The sequence below is a fragment of the Ylistrum balloti genome, unplaced genomic scaffold, assembly GCF_031769215.1.
Source record: "Ylistrum balloti isolate Yb309-2 unplaced genomic scaffold, AGI_CSIRO_Ybal_v1 Utg369566, whole genome shotgun sequence".
Classification (NCBI taxonomy): domain Eukaryota; kingdom Metazoa; phylum Mollusca; class Bivalvia; order Pectinida; family Pectinidae; genus Ylistrum; species Ylistrum balloti.
Window position 1 is genome coordinate 312,044 of NW_026781864.1, and position 24,595 is coordinate 336,638.

The following is a 24,595-nucleotide window of genomic DNA, read 5'->3' on the forward strand; positions in this document are numbered from 1 at the left end:
ACAGGAGTGCGTACCACTATTAACAGTACTGGAGTGAGTACCACACTGTAGGAAACAGTACCACTATTAACAGTACAGGAGTGAGTACCACTATTAACAGTACTGGAGTGAGTACCACACTGTAGGAAACAGTACCACTATTAACAGTACAGGAGTGAGTACCACTATTAATAGTACAGGAGTGAGTACCACACTGTAGGAAACAGTACCACTATCAACAGTACAGGAGTGAGTACCACACTGTAGGAAACAGTACCACTATCAACAGTACAGGAGTGAGTACCACACTGTAGGAAACAGTACCACTATTAACAGTACAGGAGTGAGTACCACTATTAACAGTACTGGAGTGAGTACCACACTGTAGGAAACAGTACCACTATTAACAGTACAGGAGTGAGTACCACTATTAATAGTACAGGAGTGAGTACCACACTGTGGGAAACAGTACCACTATCAACAGTACAGGAGTGAGTACCACACTGTAGGAAACAGTACCACTATCAACAGTACAGGAGTGAGTACCACACTGTAGGAAACAGTACCACTATTAACAGTACAGGAGTGAGTACCACTATTAACAGTACAGGAGTGCGTACCACTATTAACAGTACTGGAGTGAGTACCACACTGTAGGAAACAGTACCACTATTAACAGTACAGGAGTGAGTACCACTATTAATAGTACAGGAGTGAGTACCACTATGAAGAGTACAGGAGTGAGTACCACACTGTAGGAAACAGTACCACGATTAACAGTACAGGAGTGAGTACCACGATTAACAGTACAGGAGTGACTACCACGATTAACAGTACAGGAGTGACTACCACGATTAACAGTACAGGAGTGAGTACCACTATTAATAGTACAGGAGTGAGTACCATGATTAACAGTACAGGAGTGACTACCACGATTAACAGTACAGGAGTGAGTACCACACTGTAGGAAACAGTACCACTATGAAGAGTACAGGAGTGAGTACCACACTGTAGGAAACAGCACCACGATTAACAGTACAGGAGTGAGTACCACACTGTAGGAAACAGTACCACTATGAACAGTCCAGGAGTGAGTACCACACTGTAGGAAACAGCACCACGATTAACAGTACAGGAGTGAGTACCACACTGTAGGAAACAGTACCACTATGAACAGTCCAGGAGTGAGTACCACACTGTAGGAAACAGCACCACGATTAACAGTACAGGAGTGAGTACCACGATTAACAGTACAGGAGTGACTACCACGATTAACAGTACAGGAGTGAGTACCACACTGTAGGAAACAGTACCACTATTAACAGTACAGGAGTGAGTACCACGATTAACAGTACAGGAGTGAGTACCACGATTAACAGTACAGGAGTGACTACCACGATTAACAGTACAGGAGTGAGTACCACGATTAACAGTACAGGAGTGACTACCACGATTAACAGTACAGGAGTGAGTACCACACTGTAGGAAACAGTACCACTATGAAGAGTACAGGAGTGAGTACCACACTGTAGGAAACAGTACCACTATGAAGAGTACAGGAGTGAGTACCACACTGTAGGAAACAGTACCACTATGAAGAGTACAGGAGTGAGTACCACACTGTAGGAAACAGCACCACGATTAACAGTACAGGAGTGAGTACCACACTGTAGGAAACAGTACCACTATGAAGAGTACAGGAGTGAGTACCACACTGTAGGAAACAGTACCACTATGAAGAGTACAGGAGTGAGTACCACACTGTAGGAAACAGCACCACGATTAACAGTACAGGAGTGAGTACCACGATTAACAGTACAGGAGTGACTACCACGATTAACAGTACAGGAGTGAGTACCACACTGTAGGAAACAGTACCACTATGAAGAGTACAGGAGTGAGTACCACTATTAACAGTACAGGAGTGAATACCACCATTAACAGTCTTGGAGGGATACTTCATTGTAGAAAACAATACTTCAACAATACAAGAGTGACAACTACACTGTAAGGGATTGATAATTGCTACACAAAACACCATTTTAGTTATGTGTTAAGGGTAAGTGGAAGCAGGAAGGTTTTTCTCGATTCCCCCCAATAACCTCCTAAACTGTAATTGTTTATTTTCCATTGGAATTCTCTATAGGATGCTAGTCTGACGTCATGGCAGAATGCCACGTCAATAACTGACAAGTTTTACAGCCTTCAGCCTATATATGTTATATTTTAGTCAACTAATTTCTCTAGAAATAGAACTAAGCCATTTGGCTACAACACTCTGCTAGTTTTCAGGGTCATATTTTTAAACAGAGCCTGCAGCAGGTGACACTCTTTAACTTTGAGGGTTTGTCTTAGTCGCAGTCTGCCATCAATAATGATTTTTACTTGATTTTCACCACAAGAATTCAAGGATGGAATAGACAGCCTACAGCTAAACTGTCAGGTGGGAACCAGACATTCTCATCTACTTTGTTGTGGAGAGTTGGCGATTAGACTGTCATGACTAAAACGCTGTCGTTTCTTGTGTGTGCAATGAGCCAAAATCCCGAGAATTTAATCAAGTTGTCAACTGTTCTGAACATGGAATTGTGTTTTTCAAGATGAGACTGATAAATGGTCTGACCTGCTCATCTTTGTTACTACATTTTATTTAAAGCTTTATTTTTCTCATCTTGTCAAACGGATAAGAATAAATTAGTCCTGTAATTAATATCCAATCTCTGTTAATGAAATATCTGATGTCTGGCTATAATTGAATATAGTCACAGGTTGTCTCAAGATGTCAAGGTTATTACAGGTTCATTCCCTGGAGGTCAACGGTCATTCAAATTAAACTTACTCTAGTTTACAACTATTGCAAAACCAGTTTTTCCAACTTATATTAATTACTGTTGTTGGCACATATGGATACCATAGTATCTAGGGAAATTCCAGCTAGTTGGGCAAGTGATCACACACCCTTTCATGTCCGTTCCTGGAGTCAAACCTCTGGATACCACTCTGACACCCAAATCAACCACTCTAGTTCCACAAATAGAAGATCATTCTGTAGAGGTCAGGGGTCACTAGTTCATGATCTTTAGATGTCAGGGGCCATTGCGTTATATCATTATTATACATCAAGGACAACTAGAAAGACAGTGTCTGGTGTAGAGGGAAGGACAGTGTCTGATGTAGATGGAAAGACAGTGTCTGGTGAAGTGTGAAAGACAATGTCTTGTGAAGAGGGAAAGACAGTATCTTGTGCAGAGAGATCAACAGTATCTGGTGAAGAGGGAAAGACAGTATCTGGTGAAGAGGGAAAGACAGTGTCTGGTGTAGAGGGAAGGACAGTGTCTGGTGAAGTGTAAAAGACATTATCTGGTGTAGAGGGAAAGACAGTATCTGGTGAAGAGGGAAAGACAGTGTCTGGTGTAAAGGGAAGGACAGTGTCTGGTGAAGTGTAAAAGACATTATCTGGTGTAGAGGGAAAGACAGTATCTGATGAAGAGGGAAAGACACTGGCTAGTGTAGAGGGCAAGACAGTGTCTGGTGTAGAAGGAAAGACAGTATCTGGTGAAGTGGGAAGGACAGTGTCTGGTGAAGAAGGAAGGCCAGTATCTGGTGTAGAGGGGAAGACAGTATCTGGTGAAGTGGGAAGGCCAGTATCTGGTGTAGAGGGAAAGACAATATCTGGTGAAGTGGGAAAGTCAGTATCTAGTGAAGTGGGAAAGACAGGGAAAGACAGTATCTGGTGAAGTGGGAAAGAAGACTGGTGAAGTGGGAAAGAGTATCTGGTGAAGACAGTATCTGGGAAAGACAGTATCTGGTGTGAAGTGGGAAAGACAGTATCTGGTGTAGAGGGAAAGACAGTATCTGGTGGGAAAGACAGTATCTGGTGTAGAGGGAAAGAAAGACTGGTGAAGTGGGAAAGACAGTATCTGGTGAAGTAGAGGGAAAGACTGTATCTGGTGTAGAGGGAAGGACAGTGTCTGGTGAAGAGAGAAGGCCAGTATCTGGTGTAGAGGGAAAGACAGTATCTGGTGACGTGGGAAGGACGGTGTCTGGTGAAGAGGGAAGGCCAGTATCTGGTATAGAGGGAAGGACAGTGTCTGGTGTAGAGGGAAAGCAGTGTCATGTGTAGAGGGAAGGAGAGTATCTGGTGAAGTCAGAAAGACACTGGCTGGTGAAGTGGGAAAGACAGTATCTGGTGTAGAGGGAAAGACAGTATCTGGTGAAGTGGGAAAGACAGTATCTGGTGAAGTGGGAAAGACAGTATCTGGTGAAGTGGGAAAGACAGTATCTGGTGAAGTGGGAAAGACACTGGCTGGTGAAGTGGGAAAGACAGTATCTGGTGTAGAGGGAAAGACTGTATCTGGTGTAGAGGGAAGGACGGTGTCTGGTGTAGAGGGAAAGAAAGTGGCTGGTGAAGTGGGAAAGACAGTATCTGGTGTAGAGGGAAAGACTGTATCTGGTGTAGAGGGAAGGACAGTGTCTGGTGAAGAGAGAAGGCCAGTATCTGGTGTAGAGGGAAAGACAGTATCTGGTGACGTGGGAAGGACGGTGTCTGGTGAAGAGGGAAGGCCGGTATCTGGTATAGAGGGAAGGACAGTGTCTGGTGTAGAGGGAAAGCAGTGTCATGTGTAGAGGGAAGGAGAGTATCTGGTGAAGTCAGAAAGACACTGGCTGGTGAAGTGGGAAAGACAGTATCTGGTGTAGAGGGAAAGACAGTATCTGGTGAAGTGGGAAAGACAGTATCTGGTGAAGTGGGAAAGACAGTATCTGGTGAAGTGGGAAAGACAGTATCTGGTGAAGTGGGAAAGACATGTCAGGTGTAGATGGAAGGAGAGTATCTGTTGTAGGGGGAAAGACAGTATCTGGTGAAGTGGGAAAGACAGTATCTGGTGAAGTGGGAAAGACAGTATCTGGTGAAGTGGGAAAGACAGTATCTGGTGTAGAGGGAAAGACAGTATCTGGTGAAGTGGGAAAGACATGTCAGGTGTAGATGGAAGGAGAGTAGGGGGAAAGACAGTATCTGGTGAAGTGGGAAAGACAGTATCTGGTGAAGTGGGAAAGACAGTATCTGGTGAAGTGGGAAAGACAGTATCTGGTGTAGAGGGAAAGACAGTATCTGGTGAAGTGGGAAAGACAGTATCTGGTGTAGTGGGAAAGACAGTATCTGGTGAAGTGGGAAAGACATGTCAGGTGTAGATGGAAGGAGAGTATCTGTTGTAGGGGGAAAGACAGTATCTGGTGAAGTGGGAAAGACAGTATCTGGTGAAGTGGGAAAGACAGTATCTGGTGTAGAGGGAAAGACAATATCTGGTGAAGTGGGAAAGTCAGTATCTGGTGAAGTGGGAAAGACAGTATCTGTTGTAGGGGGAAAGACAGTATCTGGTGAAGTGGGAAAGACAGTATCTGGTGTAGAGGGAAAGACTGTATCTGGTGTAGAGGGAAGGACAGTGTCTGGTGAAGAGAGAAGGCCAGTATCTGGTGTAGAGGGAAAGACAGTATCTGGTGACGTGGGAAGGACGGTGTCTGGTGAAGAGGGAAGGCCAGTATCTGGTATAGAGGGAAGGACAGTGTCTGGTGTAGAGGGAAAGCAGTGTCATGTGTAGAGGGAAGGAGAGTATCTGGTGAAGTCAGAAAGACACTGGCTGGTGAAGTGGGAAAGACAGTATCTGGTGTAGAGGGAAAGACAGTATCTGGTGAAGTGGGAAAGACAGTATCTGGTGAAGTGGGAAAGACAGTATCTGGTGAAGTGGGAAAGACAGTATCTGGTGAAGTGGGAAAGACACTGGCTGGTGAAGTGGGAAAGACAGTATCTGGTGTAGAGGGAAAGACTGTATCTGGTGTAGAGGGAAGGACGGTGTCTGGTGTAGAGGGAAAGAAAGTGGCTGGTGAAGTGGGAAAGACAGTATCTGGTGTAGAGGGAAAGACTGTATCTGGTGTAGAGGGAAGGACAGTGTCTGGTGAAGAGAGAAGGCCAGTATCTGGTGTAGAGGGAAAGACAGTATCTGGTGACGTGGGAAGGACGGTGTCTGGTGAAGAGGGAAGGCCGGTATCTGGTATAGAGGGAAGGACAGTGTCTGGTGTAGAGGGAAGGACAGTGTCTGGTGTAGAGGGAAAGCAGTGTCATGTGTAGAGGGAAGGAGAGTATCTGGTGAAGTCAGAAAGACACTGGCTGGTGAAGTGGGAAAGACAGTATCTGGTGTAGAGGGAAAGACAGTATCTGGTGAAGTGGGAAAGACAGTATCTGGTGAAGTGGGAAAGACAGTATCTGGTGTAGAGGGAAAGACAGTATCTGGTGAAGTGGGAAAGACATGTCAGGTGTAGATGGAAGGAGAGTATCTGTTGTAGGGGGAAAGACAGTATCTGGTGAAGTGGGAAAGACAGTATCTGGTGAAGTGGGAAAGACAGTATCTGGTGAAGTGGGAAAGACAGTATCTGGTGAAGTGGGAAAGACAGTATCTGGTGTAGAGGGAAAGACAGTATCTGGTGAAGTGGGAAAGACAGTATCTGGTGTAGTGGGAAAGACAGTATCTGGTGTAGAGGGAAAGACAGTATCTGGTGTAGAGGGAAAGACAGTATCTGGTGAAGTGGGAAAGACAGTATCTGGTGAAGTGGGAAAGACAGTATCTGGTGACGTGGAATCAACAGTATATAATACAATATGTCAGAAAGTATAATGAAGGGCACAAAATAAACACAAAATATCAGAAATGTTATGAAGGGCACACAAAATATCAGAAATGTTATGAAGGGCACACAAAATATCAGAAATGTTATGAAGGGCACACAAAATATCAGAAAATATGATGATCATAAAGCATGCCAATATAAAGATAACATTATTATTACAGAAATAAAATAGGTCTTTAAGAAAAATGAATTGTTTTTTATTATGATATTCTCTCTGAACTTAAGCTATTACGTGATGTGTATCATTACAGATACAATAATTAAGCCCCCCCCTCCCCCCAGATACACAAATTAGATCAGAAAACTTAATCAGTAGCTATTATTTTCACATAATATTGAAAATTAAGACAAAAAAAGGAATTTGCACTTGGAAAAAATGAAACCACTTAGGATTAAGCCCCTATTGGATGTCCACTTGATTTCCTACAATCTCAAATGCCTGACACTAACCTCAATACCGGCCAGCAGTTCCACAGCATCAGGGAACAAGGTACACACCACCTTTAAGTTGTCAATGCTGAAACTGTGAACAGTGGTTAAGTTAGTGGCGACTCCAATATTCAGTTGTACCTTAACAACCCTCCACGGAGTCTTATTTCAATGGAAGGAAGCATTTTTGACAAGTAATAACATTATAACTGAGTTATCAAGTGCACTTTTACTGTATTTGAACCAGTATGGAAGAGGCCTGAACATTATTTAATGATGATTGTATGATTGAGTCAATACAGGATGACAACACATTCATTAGGACAAAGGATCAAAGCCAACCTTCACTCAGCAGAGCATGAGGGTCACTGATTCGGCTCAGGAGCATCACTGAATTGGTGATTTGGATGGAAAGGTTCCTCAGTGTGTAAAGATTTCAGGGTAGATAACTCGTTTTTCAGCGCTATCTGTGATCTACCAGGGGAGATAACTATTGTTTCAACTGTATCTGGAAGGTCAGTGATCTGATAAAATCATTTCCTACATTCTCATCATTACTTTTGTTTCTTCAGTTCTCTATTTCAACACTAATGGTATCAATATTCTCTTTAACTAATAAACTGACCGAGGTTGCCATCTTTCTAGAAGTACACTTTTGGCCATTTTCATAAACTGCCTAAATGATGTCCTAAATCGGAACCATCATTTTCTTAAACTACGATTATTGTCATAAATCGGGACCATCATTTTCATAAACTACCATCATTGTCATAAAAACTACCATCATTGTCATAAAAACTATCATCATTGTCATAAAAACTACCATCATTGTCATAAAAACTACCATCATTGTCGTAAAAACTACCATCATTGTCATAAAAACTACCATCATTGTCATAAAAACTATCATCACTGTCGTAAAAACTATCATCACTGTCGTAAAAACTACCATCATTGTCGTAAAAACTACCCTCATTGTCATAAAAACTACCATCATTGTCATAAAAACTGCCATCATTGTCATAAAAACTGCCATCATTGTCATAAAAACTACCATCATTGTCATAAAAACTACCATCATTGTCATAAATTATGACCGTCATTATCATAAACTACGATCATTGTATACAATCATTGTTCACATAAACTTCCACCACCCATCTATAACTTTCTAGAATCTATATCTATGTTATTCTATTTGTTTATTTGCAGTAAAGAGATGTATTGTTGTTTAATTGCATGTATTATTGTGTTGTATTTTGATGTCAGCTTCTGACAAATGAGTGTATATCATGTACAAGCATTTGTCATATACAAGCATTTGTCCTTTACTTTTTCTATATAACTAGGAGATATTCAAAGGAATATATTTTCATTGCCTTAGGGACAAATTTGTGAAAATATTTGAAAGAGTATTTCTGAATAACAAGGCTATGTAGAGAAAAGATGTTGCGGTTTCTCACATACTTAAGGAGAGGGGGATACCAAGATTATTTCAAGGTCGTTGTGTAAAATGAGTTTAAATTTCATAAACTTTTCAAAAGCAAAGAAAAAAGAGAATGTAAGATATAGCATGTAGGCATACAAGTGTTCTCATAAATTCATGACCTTGGTTCACTTTAAAAATTGTGTATCACTAAAAAAAAAGTCTTCCACAAAGATCCATAAGGTAAGGAGTTAAACACTGTTCTGTGTGAAATGTTTAAAACTTGCAGGAAATGAAAATACAAATTAACTTTCCTTGACCTTGAATAAAAAACTTTTGCCTGTATCACTATATATATATATGTGTGTGTGTGTGTGTGTGTGTGTAACAGAAGAATAATACAGACCAAAATGCTCCCTTGTTAAAAAAACTAATTTGGGTTGTATCAGGTTCTATTTATCTGGATTATTATCAATCTGGATACACTTTAGGGAAAAAATGTTTTAAGATTACTGTAGGTAGACAATGGTATAATAGTTACAGCTTTATTTCTGTAATAAGTTCAGATACCTGAACATTGATTAGAACTTACTATATTTCTCCAACTATAAGCCTGTACTTTAAGTATGCCTTTTGATATTTTTTTGTGATAAACCGATCAAGAGGTGCCCATACATTATTTTCACTACAAAAGCAAATGCCCACATGTTAATTACGGCTTACTCTACTTCTCCTAGAATAAGCCCAGGTGCCAATACATTAATTATGGCTTGCGTTGTTTTTTCAATAAACCAAGATGCACATTTATCATGAAGATCAACACTGTAATAATGTATTGAGGTGGGCTCATCTCAAGACATGTGACTTTCATTTACTTTCCTTCTGAACATGTAACAGATGGGCTTATTACAAGACAATCGTGTGACTTTCGTTGACTTTTCCAGTGAACCTGTTACAGATGGGCTTATTTCAAGACAATCATGTGACTTTCGTTGACTTTTCCAGTGAACCTGTTACAGATGGGCTTATTTCAAGACAATCATGTGACTTTCGTAGACTTTTCCAGTGAACCTGTTATGAATGGGCTTATTACAAAACAAAGACATGACTTTTGTTGACTTCTCTACTGAACATCTTAGGGATGGGCTTATTAATAAACAATGATGTTACTTTCAATGATTACAGTACACATCTTTTTTTATTCTGTTTGTACTTACTGATGTATAATTGTCTTTAATGTAAATTTACAAACTCTAATTGAGTAATATCTTATATAAGTCTGTTTAAAATTCCTTGGCAACTTTATGATTCTGTAAGTAAAAATTTTATCAAACTTCAATTTTAGTAAATTATTAGATTCTAAAACATTGGTATGCCGATAAATTAATTTACATATAAAGCAGTGTTAAAATGTGTTTTGTTTCATGATAATAGACAGAATCACTAATGGTATGTGTCGGGTAACACTTTAATGTGATATCAATAATTATGATTAAATAACCTTTTCCAAATGTTAACAAGTAGGAAAGTTTTCCTTTCTTAATTTCTAACAATGTCTAACTACAACTTAAGTCTATCATTCAAAGTTGAGTTATATGTTTACTTTACCATGTAAGCAAAACAATATCAGCAATAGCGTATGAAATTTTCACATGGGAATTTGACATTAAATGAACATTTCAGATTAAAAAAAAAAAAAGCATTTCCTGTTTGTATCAAGTGTACTGATTTTTTTTTTTTTTTTTATGTAACAAAGTCCTTGAAATGTTTTACTTGTATAAATGCTGAGTATTGTTACAGTTTTAAAGCATCTATAAGATCCTGACTTCAGAAATATGAAAGAGACAAGTGTTTACATGATCCTGACTTTACTTTGCCGTATCAAGAACAAAACCAAATGGTGTTGTTCTGTAGACACATTTATTGATGTATTTTTTTTTTCTTTTTTGAAAAAGAAAATTGAAAATAACAATTGATGGGTGATTGAGTAGCTGAGCTGGAAAGAGAATTAGTATAGTTCTGGATGATGAAATAAGTTATAATTAATGTAAGATTAAAGCATACAGCAGTCGTAACCTAATAAATTAATCACACAACACTGAGAACTGGTTTGAGGCCTTAAATCATTATTTTTTTTAAATTGAGCATTTTCTTAGATTTTCGTCTACTTTTCAGAGATGTCACTCTTATCCTACCCTGTGTTACATGATATAAATATATTTTAATGGGGGGACTGGTGTAGCCGCAGGACTATCTGAACATGTGTATCGGTACTTAATAGTAGCAGACCAATTGCAATCACACCTTCTTCATTAAACGTGCAGGTATATTGAGCAATCGTTGATTAGTCTGGCAGCGATGTAGTTTACCTGATCAGAGTAAGTCATGAGGGATTACAATCATCACATCTTAATTAAGAAAGGAAATTCAGGGTTGACTTAATTAACCCTAGTGATCAAATAAATGATACAAGTAGATAGCAGATATACATCCTAGAATGTCGATACCTTGGCACTATTCCTAAATATTATAAAAAAAAAAGTACCATGTGAAAACAGCATGAAATGTTACCCGTAGTCATAAGGGACTTTCTCCCTCAGTGAAACCTAGGCGTAGAGGCAGTGTTTGTTCAAACTTAACAAATAATTCATTTGACTGTAACACCGAAAAAAATAGAAAGAAAGATAGTAATCTTATCTTTTTCACACAGCTCATTGTATAGATTTCTGTATTTCTATCACACAATTTCTGATGGCAACTGTTTTTATTAATAGATTGATTCCGAGTGTAGGTTTCCGAGACGATGTTGGCGATTGTATTCTTATCCACAACAGTTTATAGCTTTCGTCACTTCGGGCAGAAAAAATGTTAGGAGAGGAAAAAAGTAATTTGTTATTTGCGTGTCATCTTTGGTAGTAATTTGAATGAATTCTAGTATATATGGGATTTATGTTTGGCTGTTGTCCTCAAGCACTCAAATGATAGCGACAAAGGTGATCGATAGGTGTTCTTTAATTTCCAGATTGATGGCGTGCGATGTGCCACGGAAATTAAACTTGCATGACCATACAGGTGTCGAGTTGATTCTGAATAAGAAATGACTAACAAAAAAAACTGGTCCTGCAGATTTGATCAATTTGATTTTGTCTAGCTGAAATCAATACACACACTGGACCTGTTTAATCTGCAATGTTTACCTAGAAATAAATATTCAGAATTCATTTACTGGAAGGGATAATAATATTGACTAGAAAATCTGCAAATTGTAATTAACACAAACTCTCATCAACAGCACAGTAACGATGACATATCTCGGATTTCGCTTTGATTTTTTTTATTACTTATAACTGTAGTAAATGATCATATTGTACACATTTTACATTATTTCATTAACTCATCTTTTGATTTATTTCCTTGATAACTTAATAACCCAATATTTGGTTTGGAGTTAGATACCTCCAGATTTAATCATTTTATTTTGCTGTCTGTGTGGATGCTAAATAGGAGAGAGAAGGTTTGTATAGACATTCAGTTCTTCCTTCTAACTTACAAGGTTTATTTACTGGGATAAAATCTAGACTGATAATTGACCTATAAAAATATAAAATAAATGAAACCTTAAGTTAAAAAGGTTTTTTGTGACCGAGTTCATTTTTTGACAATTTTTTTAAAATGCCAGAATTATGTATGTTTCTCTTTTCTATTACATGTATCATTTTTTTTTGAGCTTTTCCAAGAATTAGAAGTCTGATCGAAGTTCCTCAAATTTTAGCAAGGGATACACTATGATTGTCTAATATACAGGAGAGGATGAAAATGTCACGGTCACTATTTCTAAAATTATAAAAAAGAATATCATACATTCGTAATATTAATATCAGTTTTCATATAATTTCTATGTTAATTAAGGTAGTGAAATTGATTCCCGGTTTGATGTAATGTTAGATTCTTTATAATAGAACATCCCTATCTTCATTTAAATTAAAAAAAAAAAAAATCTGTTGTTATCAATGTATGATATAAAATGACTCGACTGTTAGATGCTTTATAATAACCAACGTGGATTTTTATATTCCCTCTGCATGACCTTGAAGAATTAACCTACAGGTAAGTCGAATGGCTCAACATGGAATCTCATTTTACCACAGAGAATATACAGCCTTTGTTTTAGATTACTATGACGCCGTAGCTTTAACAACAATACTTGTTTAGTAAACCAACACAGAACCTGGTGTCAAAGATGCTTACAGAGGAGTCAGAGTCTGTTGAGGACCATAAAACTGCTTTATTCTTTATCTGTTTTGCTGATGTTTTCCTATTTTGAGACAACAACGTGGTTGTTTTTGATATTTTGAAGTAGTCAAGGCTATCAGAATCGTTAAAATAAGCAGTAGTGTAGGAGGTGCCCAATTCATAGTTTAGGTTGTGGGCTCAAGGCCAAATTAAAAAAAAATATTTATCTAGTTTACTTCTCAGTAGAAAAAGGGTTGATTTATCTAATAACACAGCCCGTATTAACTGGTATCATAATTATATGTGACTATGCCTACAGTATAAAGTGTCACACGGACAAGGCAGCTTAATTGTCAGGTAAAACAAATCTTAGACATCAGGATTAAAACTAAAGATTCAGAAGGATCTTTCTCTGTATGGATTACTAGAGGAATGATGAACATTATTGAGTTCTGAGACAGTAAATTATATTATAACAGAAAGGATTGGGAGCAGTGCAACATAACACTATGTATACTGAGCAGCTTACTTCAGCTACTCAACCTCGAAGTAAACATTTTCTTTGTGTGCTTTTCTGCTTTTACAAAGATTAATTGACTTCCTAGAAACCATTATCATCTGCTCCGTAGTATGTTAACTTTATCAAATTTCAGAATTGGTAGTTCAATATTTCTGTCTGTTTTCTGTTATTGATACCTGTTTTTTGTGTTCTCAGCAGTGAATCGTCACATTCTCAGAAAAGATCCAAGAAACGGCGCCGGCGACGCTCCCCTAGTTCTAGTTCTGACAGCCGATCTGCCAGCCCATCAGACAGTGACAGGTAGGTACCAGTATACATCACTTCACACAGTTACCTCCCCTTTCCGTACAGTTACCTCCCTTCTCCTAATGGTTACCTATTTTCTTAAATATAATTACCTCCCCTTTTGAAAAACAGATATTGAAACATTAATCTTGATTATACATACAATGGAAATTCATCTGATTTCTGATTTCTGTGACAATATCATTTTTCTTTACCACCGTAATTTGTGGTTGCCTTATCATCTGACCCCTGTCAGCACTCTTGTGACCAATTCACAGCCGACAATCTATTCCACCTCTCTCATGGGAGGATCACAAGAACGGTATTATTAGATATCCAAGGAAAGATGGACTAATGATCATGCATCTACTTCAGTGTTCGTATTTCCCTTAATGTGCAGAAATTACGGCTTCACTGTGGAAGACTCATCACCTCGGTGTACACAGAACACATTAGTGTTTATCGGGACAGATATAAGCTGTAAGATACAATTCACCTTCATTGGTGTTGAAATTTGTTTTGGGTGAAAATATAATATATGTTTTATTTGTCATAGCATGTGTGCTGGTGTACTGGAATCATGTATTTAGAGCATAGGTGGACAGATGATGTCATGATAAGACATGTGCCTTTCACCTTAGCTGAGTAAGTCCTTTTTAGGTCATCTGACCTGAAGAGTCAGGATGACCTATAGCCATTGTGTTTCGTCTGTCATCATAAACCTTGTGCTGTGCATTGTCCACCAAACTCTGTTTGCCATACATAAACATTTCCATTCAAATGACTATGACAGAAGGCTAAGGGTACTGATATTGAGCCTGTAGCATGATAGGATGTAGTGCCAGTTTGTTGATATGAATGACTTTGACCCACTTTCAAGGTCACAGGAGTCAAAATGTTAAAACCTTTAAACAACATCTTCTCAACAACCAAAAGGCGCAGGGTGCTGATATTGGGCCTGTAGCACGATGGAATGAAGGGCTACTAAGTTTGTTAAAATAAATTACCTTGACCCACTGTCAAGGTCACAGGGGTCAAATATGTTGAAATGCATAAGCAACCTCTCAATAACCAAAATGCGAAGGGTCTTGAAATTTGGCCTGTAGCATGCTTTTCTAACAAAGAATATGTGTGGAGTAATGGCATTTGTGTATTGCATGTATAAAGAACATGATGTCTTTTTTACAGGAAATGTCTTTATGAATCAACCAATGTCTTCTATGTAAGACATAGTGTAGATGAGCAATTTATTTTAAGCCTATTCATATATAGGTCTCTATAGTCAGATGACCCTTAAGACCTGTTGGCCTCTTGTTTATACATCCAATGAGCATCAATAAGTGTACATATGTGGAATATTTTCAGGGGTGTGAACAGTTTCCCACTCGAATCGTATACCAGTGGTTGTCAATAGTGAAGAGTAAAAGATGAACTGTATTTGATACACATTTCCTGGGGGAACATTGGGCCATATAATTACCCACATGGCATTCTGTCAGGTGATCTGATGGATTGAGGAATGGACAACCGCCAAGCATCTGTGAAGGGGAAAAGAACATAAAACTCCATACTAGATATGTAGGAATCTAGATACCTCCTTTACCTGTAGTGGGGGAACATAGATATGTAGGTATTGTGATACCTTGTGTACTTGTGATGGGGGAACATAGATATTTAGGTATCGTGATACCTTGTGTACCTATGATGGGGCTATCTCTATCAACTCCCACAACTACTTCTGACAAGTACAACATTAGTTAAGTAGGTGACCGGGAATAAAATTCAACACTATGGCCTTCTAGTAACTGTTCACTGACATTCAAATTCTGATATGATTGATTCACTGCCATTGGTAGATAGTCCTGATGTTAAGGTCACCAGGGGAACATTGAGTTATCTCCCCTGGTAGATGATCCTAATGTTTTAAATCACAAACAAATGTGTGTGTAATACATGGAACTTATTAGCATTGGGTTATATCCAGTGGTAGATGGTTCTATTATCATTTTTAGATTCTTAAGGGCCCATCAACACATTAAAGGTCATTAGGGCCATCAACCGGGGTAGATAGTGCTAATGTTTTCAATCACATAGAAATGTATGTGTGTTATACATGGAACCTTTTAACATGGAGTTGTCTCCCCTAGTAGTTGGTCCCACCATTTGCAGTCACCAGGAAATATGTGTGTAATACATGGAATCTAGTGATATTGAGTTATCTCCCTTGTTTTAAGTCACTAGGGAACTTGCATGTGTAATAAATGGAATGTACTAATATTGGGGTACAGCCTTTGGTAGATGACTCTGTTTTAACCCACCAGGAGACGTTTATGTGTAATACATGAAAACTTGTAGAGTTATTTCCCCTGGTAGATGGCCCTGATGTTTTTATGTTCCCAGGAGGCACATAATTATAAAACAATCAAAGTTCAGTCATGCTTTGAAGATTTTGTAATTAACTGAAAAATATAATGCTTTAAATGGACTTCAAAAGAAGTTTAAAAAAAACAACAACAAAAGCACATTAATCATAAAGAAATTTTCAAAGATTTTTTTTTCGTCCAATTCTGTCACTTTGAATTGAAGCTTCAATAAAATATGATTTGGTAAAAGTACTAAAGGCTGATCAATACATAGGAACTAATACATATAAATCTAAATTAGAAAATTGCAAAAATAATTCAACACAAAATTTGTTAATACTGCCATTGTGATTTATGGGAGAGGCATATTTTGTGGAATGAAAAATTTGTTTCATCCGCCAATCTTTTTAAATTTGATTGTGTGTGGTATCTGTTTTTGAATCACAAGCAATTAATATTGACAAGTCTTCTCATCTGATCTTAAATGTGTCGGTGTTAATGGGAAGATGAATTAGGATTGAAGAGGGAGGAGTGACTGGAAATACTTGAAAGGGTTAGGAGGGAAACACTAGAAACAGTGATCTTTATAGAGGGATGTTCTAAAGATCTCAGTTATAGGGGGACTAGGAAGAAGGTTATTAGAGATATTTGGAAGAAGGAGGCTGGAGATCTCGAGAAAGAGGCTGGAGATCTTGAGAAGAAGGAGGCTGGAGATCTTGAGAAGAAGGAAGCTGGAGATCTTGAGAAGCTGGGGATCTTGAGAAGGAGGAAGCTGGAGATCTTGAGAAGAAGGAAGCTGGAGATCTTGAGAAGAAGGAAGCTGGAGATCTTGAGAAGAAGGAAGCTGGAGATCTGAAGAAGAAAGGAGCTGGAGATCTTGAGAAGCTGGGGATCTTGAGAAGAAGGAAGCTGGAGATCTTGAGAAGCTGGAGATCTTGAGAAGGAGGAAGCTGGAGATCTTGAGAAGGAGGAAGCTGGAGATCTTGAGAAGAAGGAAGCTGGAGATCTTGAGAAGAAGGAAGCTGGAGATTTTGGGAAGAAGGAAACTTAAGATCTTGAGAAGAGGAGGCAAAGAATCTTTGGAAGAAGGCAGCTAAAGATTTCAGGATGAAGGAACCTGGAGATCTTGAGAAAAGGGAAGCTGAAAATCTAGAGAAGAGGAAAGCTAGAGATCTTGTGAAAGGGAAGCTAGGAATCTTTGGAAGATGAAAGCTGGAGATCTTGTGAAGGGGAAGCTGAAGATCTAGAAAATAGGGAGGCTGGAGATCTTGTGAAGAAGGAAGATAAAGATTTTAAGAAGATAGAAGCTAAAGATCTTGTTAAGGGGGAAGCTTCAGATCTAAAAAATAAGGAAGCTAGAGATCTTGTGAAGAGGAAGCTGAAGATCTAGAAAAGAGGGAGGCTAGAGATTTTATGAAGACGGAAACTACAGATCTAGAGATTACAGAAGCTAAGGGTCTTGATAAAGGGAAGCAAGAGACTGTTGGAAGATGGAAGCTAGAAAGCTAGGGAAGAGGGAAGCTAGAAAGCTAAGCTAGAAAGCTAGGGAAGAGGGAAGCTAGAAAGCTAGGGAAGAGGGAAACTAGAAAGCTAGGGAAGAGGGAAGCTAGAAAGCTAGGGAAGAGGGAAGCTAGAAAGCTAGGGAAGAGGGAAGCTGGAAAGCTAGGGAAGAGGGAAGCTGGAAAGCTAGGGAAGAGGGAAGCTAGAAAGCTAGGGAAGAGGGAAGCTAGAAAGCTAGGGAAGAGGGAAGCTGGAAAGCTAGGGAAGAGGGAAGCTGGAAAGCTAGGGAAGAGGGAAGCTAGAAAGCTAGGGAAGAGGGAAGCTAGAAAGCTAAGCTAGAAAGCTAGGGAAGAGGGAAGCTGGAAAGCTAGGGAAGAGGGAAGCTAGAAAGCTAGGGAAGATGGAAGCTAGAAAGCTAGGGAAGATGGAAGCTAGAAAGCTAGGGAAGATGGAAGCTAGAAAGCTAGGGAAGAGGGAAGCTGGAAAGCTAGGGAAGAGGGAAGCTAGAAAGCTAGGGAAGAGGGAAGCTAGAAAGCTAGGAAAGAGGGAAGCTAGAAAGCTAGGGAAGATGGAAGCTAGAAAGCTAGGGAAGAGGGAAGCTAGAAAGCTAGGGAAGCTTTAGACCTCGAGAAGTAGCTAATTAAAGATCATGGAGAAAAGGCAAGCCAGAGAAGATAGAGGAAGTAAGGAAGTGATCTTAGTAAGAAGGAAAGTGAAGTATCTAGGGGATTACATCATGTTGGATGAGTTATAAGGTGTACTGAACTCTGTGATTTATGTTTATAAGCTATATTAGATATTGACAGGGACTGGAATACACTGTTAATATCAGGCTTTAGCATTCGTTCAGTATCCACATAACCCCACACCATTCGGCTTTATCATTCTGTAATAACATCCATCACATAACTGTCTTACTATCAGAGTAAAAACACCCAACACATGACTGTCCTGTTATCAGTGAAATAGCACTTATTATATAACTACCCTGGTATCAGTGTAATAACATCCATCACATAACTCAAACTACCATGTTATCAGTTATTATATCACATAGCTACCCTGATGTCAGTGTTATAACATAACTATCTTGTTGTTATTATAACACATAGCTTCCCTGATGTCAGTGTTATAACATAACTATCTTGCTGTTATTATAACACATAGCTACCCTGATGTCAGTGTTATAACATAACTATCTTGCTGTTATTATAACACATAGCTTCCCTGATGTCAGTGTTATAACATAACTATCTTGTTGTTATTATAACACATAGCTACCCTGATGTCAGTGTTATAACATAACTATCTTGCTGTTATTATAACACATAGCTTCCCTGATGTCAGTGTTATAACATAACTATCTTGCTGTGATTATAACAAATAGCTACCCTGATGTCAGTGTTATAACATTCAGTATTACATAACTATCTTGCTGTTATTATAACACATAGCTACCCTGATGTCAGTGTTATAACATAACTATCTAGCTGTTATTATAACACATAGCTACCCTGATGTCAGTGTTATAACATAACTATCTAGCTGTTATTATAACACATAGATACCCTGATGTCAGTGTTATAACATTCAGTATTATATAACTATCTTGTTGTTATTATAACACATAGCTACCCTGATGTCAGTGTTATAACATAACTATCTTGCTGTTATTATAACACATAGCTACCCTGATGTCAGTGTTATAACATAACTATCTTGCTGTTATTATAACACATAGCTTCCCTGATGTCAGTGTTATAACATAACTATCTTGCTGTTATTATAACACATAGCTACCCTGATGTCAGTGTTATAACATTCAGGTTTACATAACATTCCTTGTATCTGGGTAATTCTTTTCTTTAAATTTTGATAACACTTTATTTCAGGGGAAATAATTAAGTTAAGTTTTATTGGTAAAATTTGGAAGAATATTAACTGAAATATTATGATTTAAACTTGAGACATCTCAGATGTAACCCTTTCCCTTCTCATTAAAGCAGTCAACTTGCTTTTCCGTGACGATTGAGTCATCAGCTGGATGTAAAAGGAGGCACACTGTGCAGCAGGTGTTCATATGACGTTAATAGTGTCGCTAGTAACCAAATACAATCAGTTCTCTTTAAAATATCATGTCCCTCAAGTTTCATTCAATGCCATCACCTTCTGTATTAGATTCATATTTTCTTTTAATTTGTCGAAAATGTTATTTGAGTTGAAGTTTTATTTTTTTTAAGCTATTCATTTCTATGTCAGAATGAGTAACCATTGTTACTAGTGCACAACAGGGGAGAGAACCCTCATGATGAAAATGTGTCCTCTCCAGATTAGTTAGATATCGGAAAAAGGCTGGATGGTAATGACACTTATTTGGTATAACACTATGTAATTTACATAGCCTATGTAAAAACATTGTGGAAATGTGCCCAAGGGCTGAAATTATCTTTATAGGGAGATTTGAAAATTACATTGATGTGGCAGTAAGCCTGCCTGATACTTTGAACATATATACACCAAGCAATACATATTTGAATGATTTTAAAGTGTCTTTTTCATCTACAGTGATCATTAGACTCAGAATGGTTAATAGTACAGTCATGTACTAGTTCACTTTAGCCTTGTATTCAGACATCACTGACACTCCTGACACTCCTGACTAAGGAAGGCGGAGAAGGTGTAGAGGGCGTCTATCAGTGTGAGGATGAAATTATCCAAAATCTATTTGTTGAACTCAAAATGTACATCAACAAAGAAAAACTTGTATGAAATATTGGTCTGCATGGTTAAGTCCACAGAGAGCAAACTTCTACTTCTCCAGATCACTGTTCCAAATTAAAAGATTCAATAGAAGAACCTGCCAGTCGAGCAGGTTTGTTATCGTCGTGGTGACAGTTTTCTCTCAGGAATGACAGATGGTTGAACAGGAGGGAATTGTGTTATAATAGAAAGAAACTGCCTGGAGACAATCTCACCCGTTATAAAAGATGGACTAGCCAGGTATGAAATATTGATCATTGCATCACTAAGCTTGTAAAGAAAGCCAACAATGTGTAGTTATACTTCACTGCCTTTGATAATATTGTGTGTTAATATACTGTTCCTTAAACCCCAGAGGAACGTCTGTGAGGCTCGAGGAGTGTGTACAAGGCCCAAGGAACCTCAAGACTCTTGTAGTGATGGAATCCTTGTGAGGCACTACCCACAGCTGGACATTCATCAGTCTGACCATCGGCCCAATAGACATTTGAAATTACAGGACCGTCCCTCAAGAGGGGCAAGAGAAATGGCTGCTGTGTTACTGTTGTAACCTATACGTCATTTACACTCCCTCTAACAGGACTTTGATGTTGACTTATAATTACGTACTCTATGAAAAAGCCATATTTGTAGATTTATGAAGTACCAGTGATAATGAATTGCTGTAATTCTCTAAGCCAGACAGGCAGAAGTGACATTACAAGGGCTTGTAACGTCAGTACAACAATCCCTTATAACCAATACCTACCTTATCTTCGATCGTTATTCTAAATAAAAGTACCAAGGTAGGTTTATATCAAACCTCACTTGATCATATCAGACAGATCACAGCAGAAATTTTTTAAAAAGTTGTAACCAGATTTGAAATCAAACTTTCCGATGGTATTAGGAATTCCAATACAACTCCAGAATTTGTCCCATGGTAACACTAATTGTTACTTTGTCTGGAACTGTTGAGGTGTTTCAGGCAATCTCATTACTACTACCAAAAAACATTTATAAAAAGTAAAAAGATGATTCCATAACAATTTTCATTCAGTTTCAAAAGATAAGGTATGCAGACAATTGTTACACAATGAAAATCAGTGTACAGTGTAAGCATGCCTTGTATGATGGAAAAGCTCCATAGTCGAAGGTAAACCAAAACTTTGAACTATATGGTCCTCACCCCCAGAGGCCTGAAAGGTGGAGCCAAAGGGTGTTAAATTGGCTCCAATTTCAAAAAGTTTTCTTCTCAACAACCAAATAATTGAGAATCCATACTCTTGATCGATGGAAGGATCTTCAGGTGTTTTACCAGAATTGGGAATCTCATGACTGTTAGGATCTCATATTTCCCCTTAGGGAGGGGATGAAATTTACTGTAATTGATAATGGAAAATTACATATTTGTAATTTGTTTAATCTGTTACTTAAATCACATCTCCCCAGTCTTATTATCATCATAGTCGCAATTTCTTACTCTATAAACTTTATATTCAATAACGTTTACCTTAGATGACATCAAGGCTGTAAGGCCTCTTGTCTGTTGTACTTGTGGTTTTCAGTTTTGGAGCATTACATCATGAGATTGATGAATATTTACATGACTAATGTTGTGGTTGAAGCAGAAGAGGCTAACCCTCTTGGAACATCTGGATATATGATATTTTACATGTGCTTTTTAAAGAATTTGTTGTTTACTTTTCTTTTGTTCTGTTGGGTTGTAGTTAATGTTTGTCACAACTTCAGACCTAATGTCATTCTGTAAGTATTTTGAAATGCTGTCTTCAAACACTTACCAAGGTGATGATAAGTATACAGGTCTTTTGGGAAATATATTGGTACTGTAGAATTTGGTGATGAAGTTTTCAGTTTAGATTTTCAGATCACATTAGAATATCAAATCAGAATTATGTGTTAAATAGACAGAAGTAGACCTGTCTATCAGAGAATGTCCCAACACCATTGAAGTACTGTAATGTAATTCATAGCCAGGTATCTCTACAGCCTAGTCATTAAGATATTTTATAGCCTGGTACAGACAGACCATTGTCATTAAGATGTTTTATACTCCGGTCCAGACACAGCATTGTCATTAAGATATTTTATAGCCTGGTACAGACACAGCCTAGTCATTAAGATATTTTATAGCCTGGTACAGACAGACCATTGTCATTAAGATGTTTTATACTCCGGTCCAGACACAGCATAGTCATTAAGATATTTTATAGCCTGGTACAGACACAGCATTGTCATTAAGATATTTCATAGCCTGGTACAGACAGACCATTGTCATTAAGATATTTTATACTCCAGTACAGACAGACCATTGTCATTAAGATGTTTTATATCCTGGTACAGACAGACCATTGTCATTAAGATATTTTATACCCCAGTACAGAAAGACCATTGTCATTAAGATATTTTATATCCTGGTACAGACACACCATTGTCATTAAGATATTTTATACCATGGTACAGACACAGCATTGTCATTAAGATATTTTATACCCTGGTACAGACACAGCATTGTCATTAAGATATTTTATATCCTTGTACAGACACAGCATTGTCATTAAGATATTTTATACACAGATGTTATGAAGGGTTCATATTAAGACAATTATATCCTTGTACATGTTAAAACATTGTGTACCTGGGATTGTTTACTATGCCATGAGCCTCAGACTCCTGCAGCCGATTACAATGCATGAGAAAATGGCTGAGTATGAGTCTGTTGAATTATATTGGACGATTGTTGAGAGTAGAACAGCAAAATTTGATGAAGGTTAATGCTTGTTCCACTGATGAGTGTGTTTACTATTTGTAAGCGAGGGTTACATTGACTGTAATTGAGATAGATACATGTACTGGGATCTCATCATCACAGGGGCCCCTCTGTGTGACCCGTTTCTGCGATCCATTATACTGCTTTAATTGGATTGCTATGAGTTACTAGTTCTATTGATACAAATATGCCATATATATTTCAAAAATAATTTGATATTTCCATATCCAATATAACTATCATTAACAAGGGGAGATAAATTGGTGATTTATCATGCAGTTATAGACCCAACCCCATTCTCAGTTAGTCTTAAAATGTTTTGATTTTGGAAAAATGAAATTGAAAATTATGGGTTCATTATCAACCTTCTTTTTTGTGCCAGAATACGGAAAGTTATTTTTATTGATGAAGTAATTGATGAAAATCTATGTTTGAAAATATTTTTTTCATTCAATCAGATGTAGTGTTGTTGTGTAGCTGCTGAAGCTCAACTGCTTAGCCAATTATACGTTTATTATCGCCATGTTTCTACACGGCCACCCCAGCTTCATGTAGTCATCATTAGAATGTTACAGAACTGATAGGAGACCAAAAAGTGATTAATTCAACTTAAAATCATTTCTAGAACAATTTTTTCTCATGTTTATTGATTTGAACAAAGAGGGATTTGGACACAATGTCTGTACATTTAACATAGTGTGGCTACATTTGAACACAGTGTTGGTATGTTTAAACACAGTGTTTGTACATTTAAATACAGTGTGTCTACATTTGAACACAGTGTTGGTATGTTTAAACACAGTGTTTGTACATTTAAATACAGTGTGGCTACACTTGAACACAATGTGGGTAAATGTGAACACATGTGGGTACACTTGAACACAATGTGGCTAAATGTGAACACATGTGGGTACACTTGAACACAATGTGGGCAGAACACAATGTGATTACACTTGAACACAATGTGGGTAAATGTGAACACAGTGTTGGTACATTGAACACAACGTGGCTAAATGTGAACACAGTATGGGTACACTTGAACACAATGTGGCTAAATGTGAACACAGTGTGGATACACTTGAACACAATGTGGGTAGAACACAATGTGGGTAAATGTGAACACAGTGTGGGTACACTTGAACACATAGTAGGTAGAACACAATGTGAGTACACTTGAACACAATGTGGCTAAATGTGAACACAGTGTGGATACACTTGAACACAATGTGGGTAGAACACAATGTGATTACACTTGAACACAATGTTGGTAAATGTGAACAGTGTGAGTACACTTGAACACAATGTGTGTAAATGTGAACACAGTGTGAGTACACTTGAACACAATGTGGGTAAATGTGAACACAGTGTTGGTACACTTAAACACAATGTGGGTAAATGTGAACACAGTGTGGGTACACTTGAACTCAATGTGGGTAAATGTGAACACAGTGTGAGTACACTTGAACACAATGTGGGTAAATGTGAACACAGTGTGGGTACACTTGAACACAATGTGGGTAAATGTGAACACATTGTGGGTACACTTGAACACAATGTGGGTAAATGTGAACACAGTGTGGGTACACTTAAACACAGTGTGGGTAAATGTGAACACAGTGTGGGTACACTTGAACACAATGTGGGTAAAT

The 24,595-nt window shown here is 38.0% G+C and overlaps 1 protein-coding gene across 2 annotated transcripts in view; it reads left to right on the forward strand.

The window, feature by feature from the left end:
• LOC132554845 (serine/arginine repetitive matrix protein 2-like) overlaps positions 1–24,595 on the forward strand; it is a 167,106-nt gene that overhangs the window by 127,785 nt on the left and 14,726 nt on the right. For both annotated transcript variants that reach the window (XM_060219204.1, XM_060219277.1), the window contains exon 8: positions 13,464–13,568. In XM_060219204.1, the coding sequence (XP_060075187.1) occupies positions 13,464–13,568 (105 nt within the window). The remainder of the gene's footprint in view (positions 1–13,463; positions 13,569–24,595) is intronic.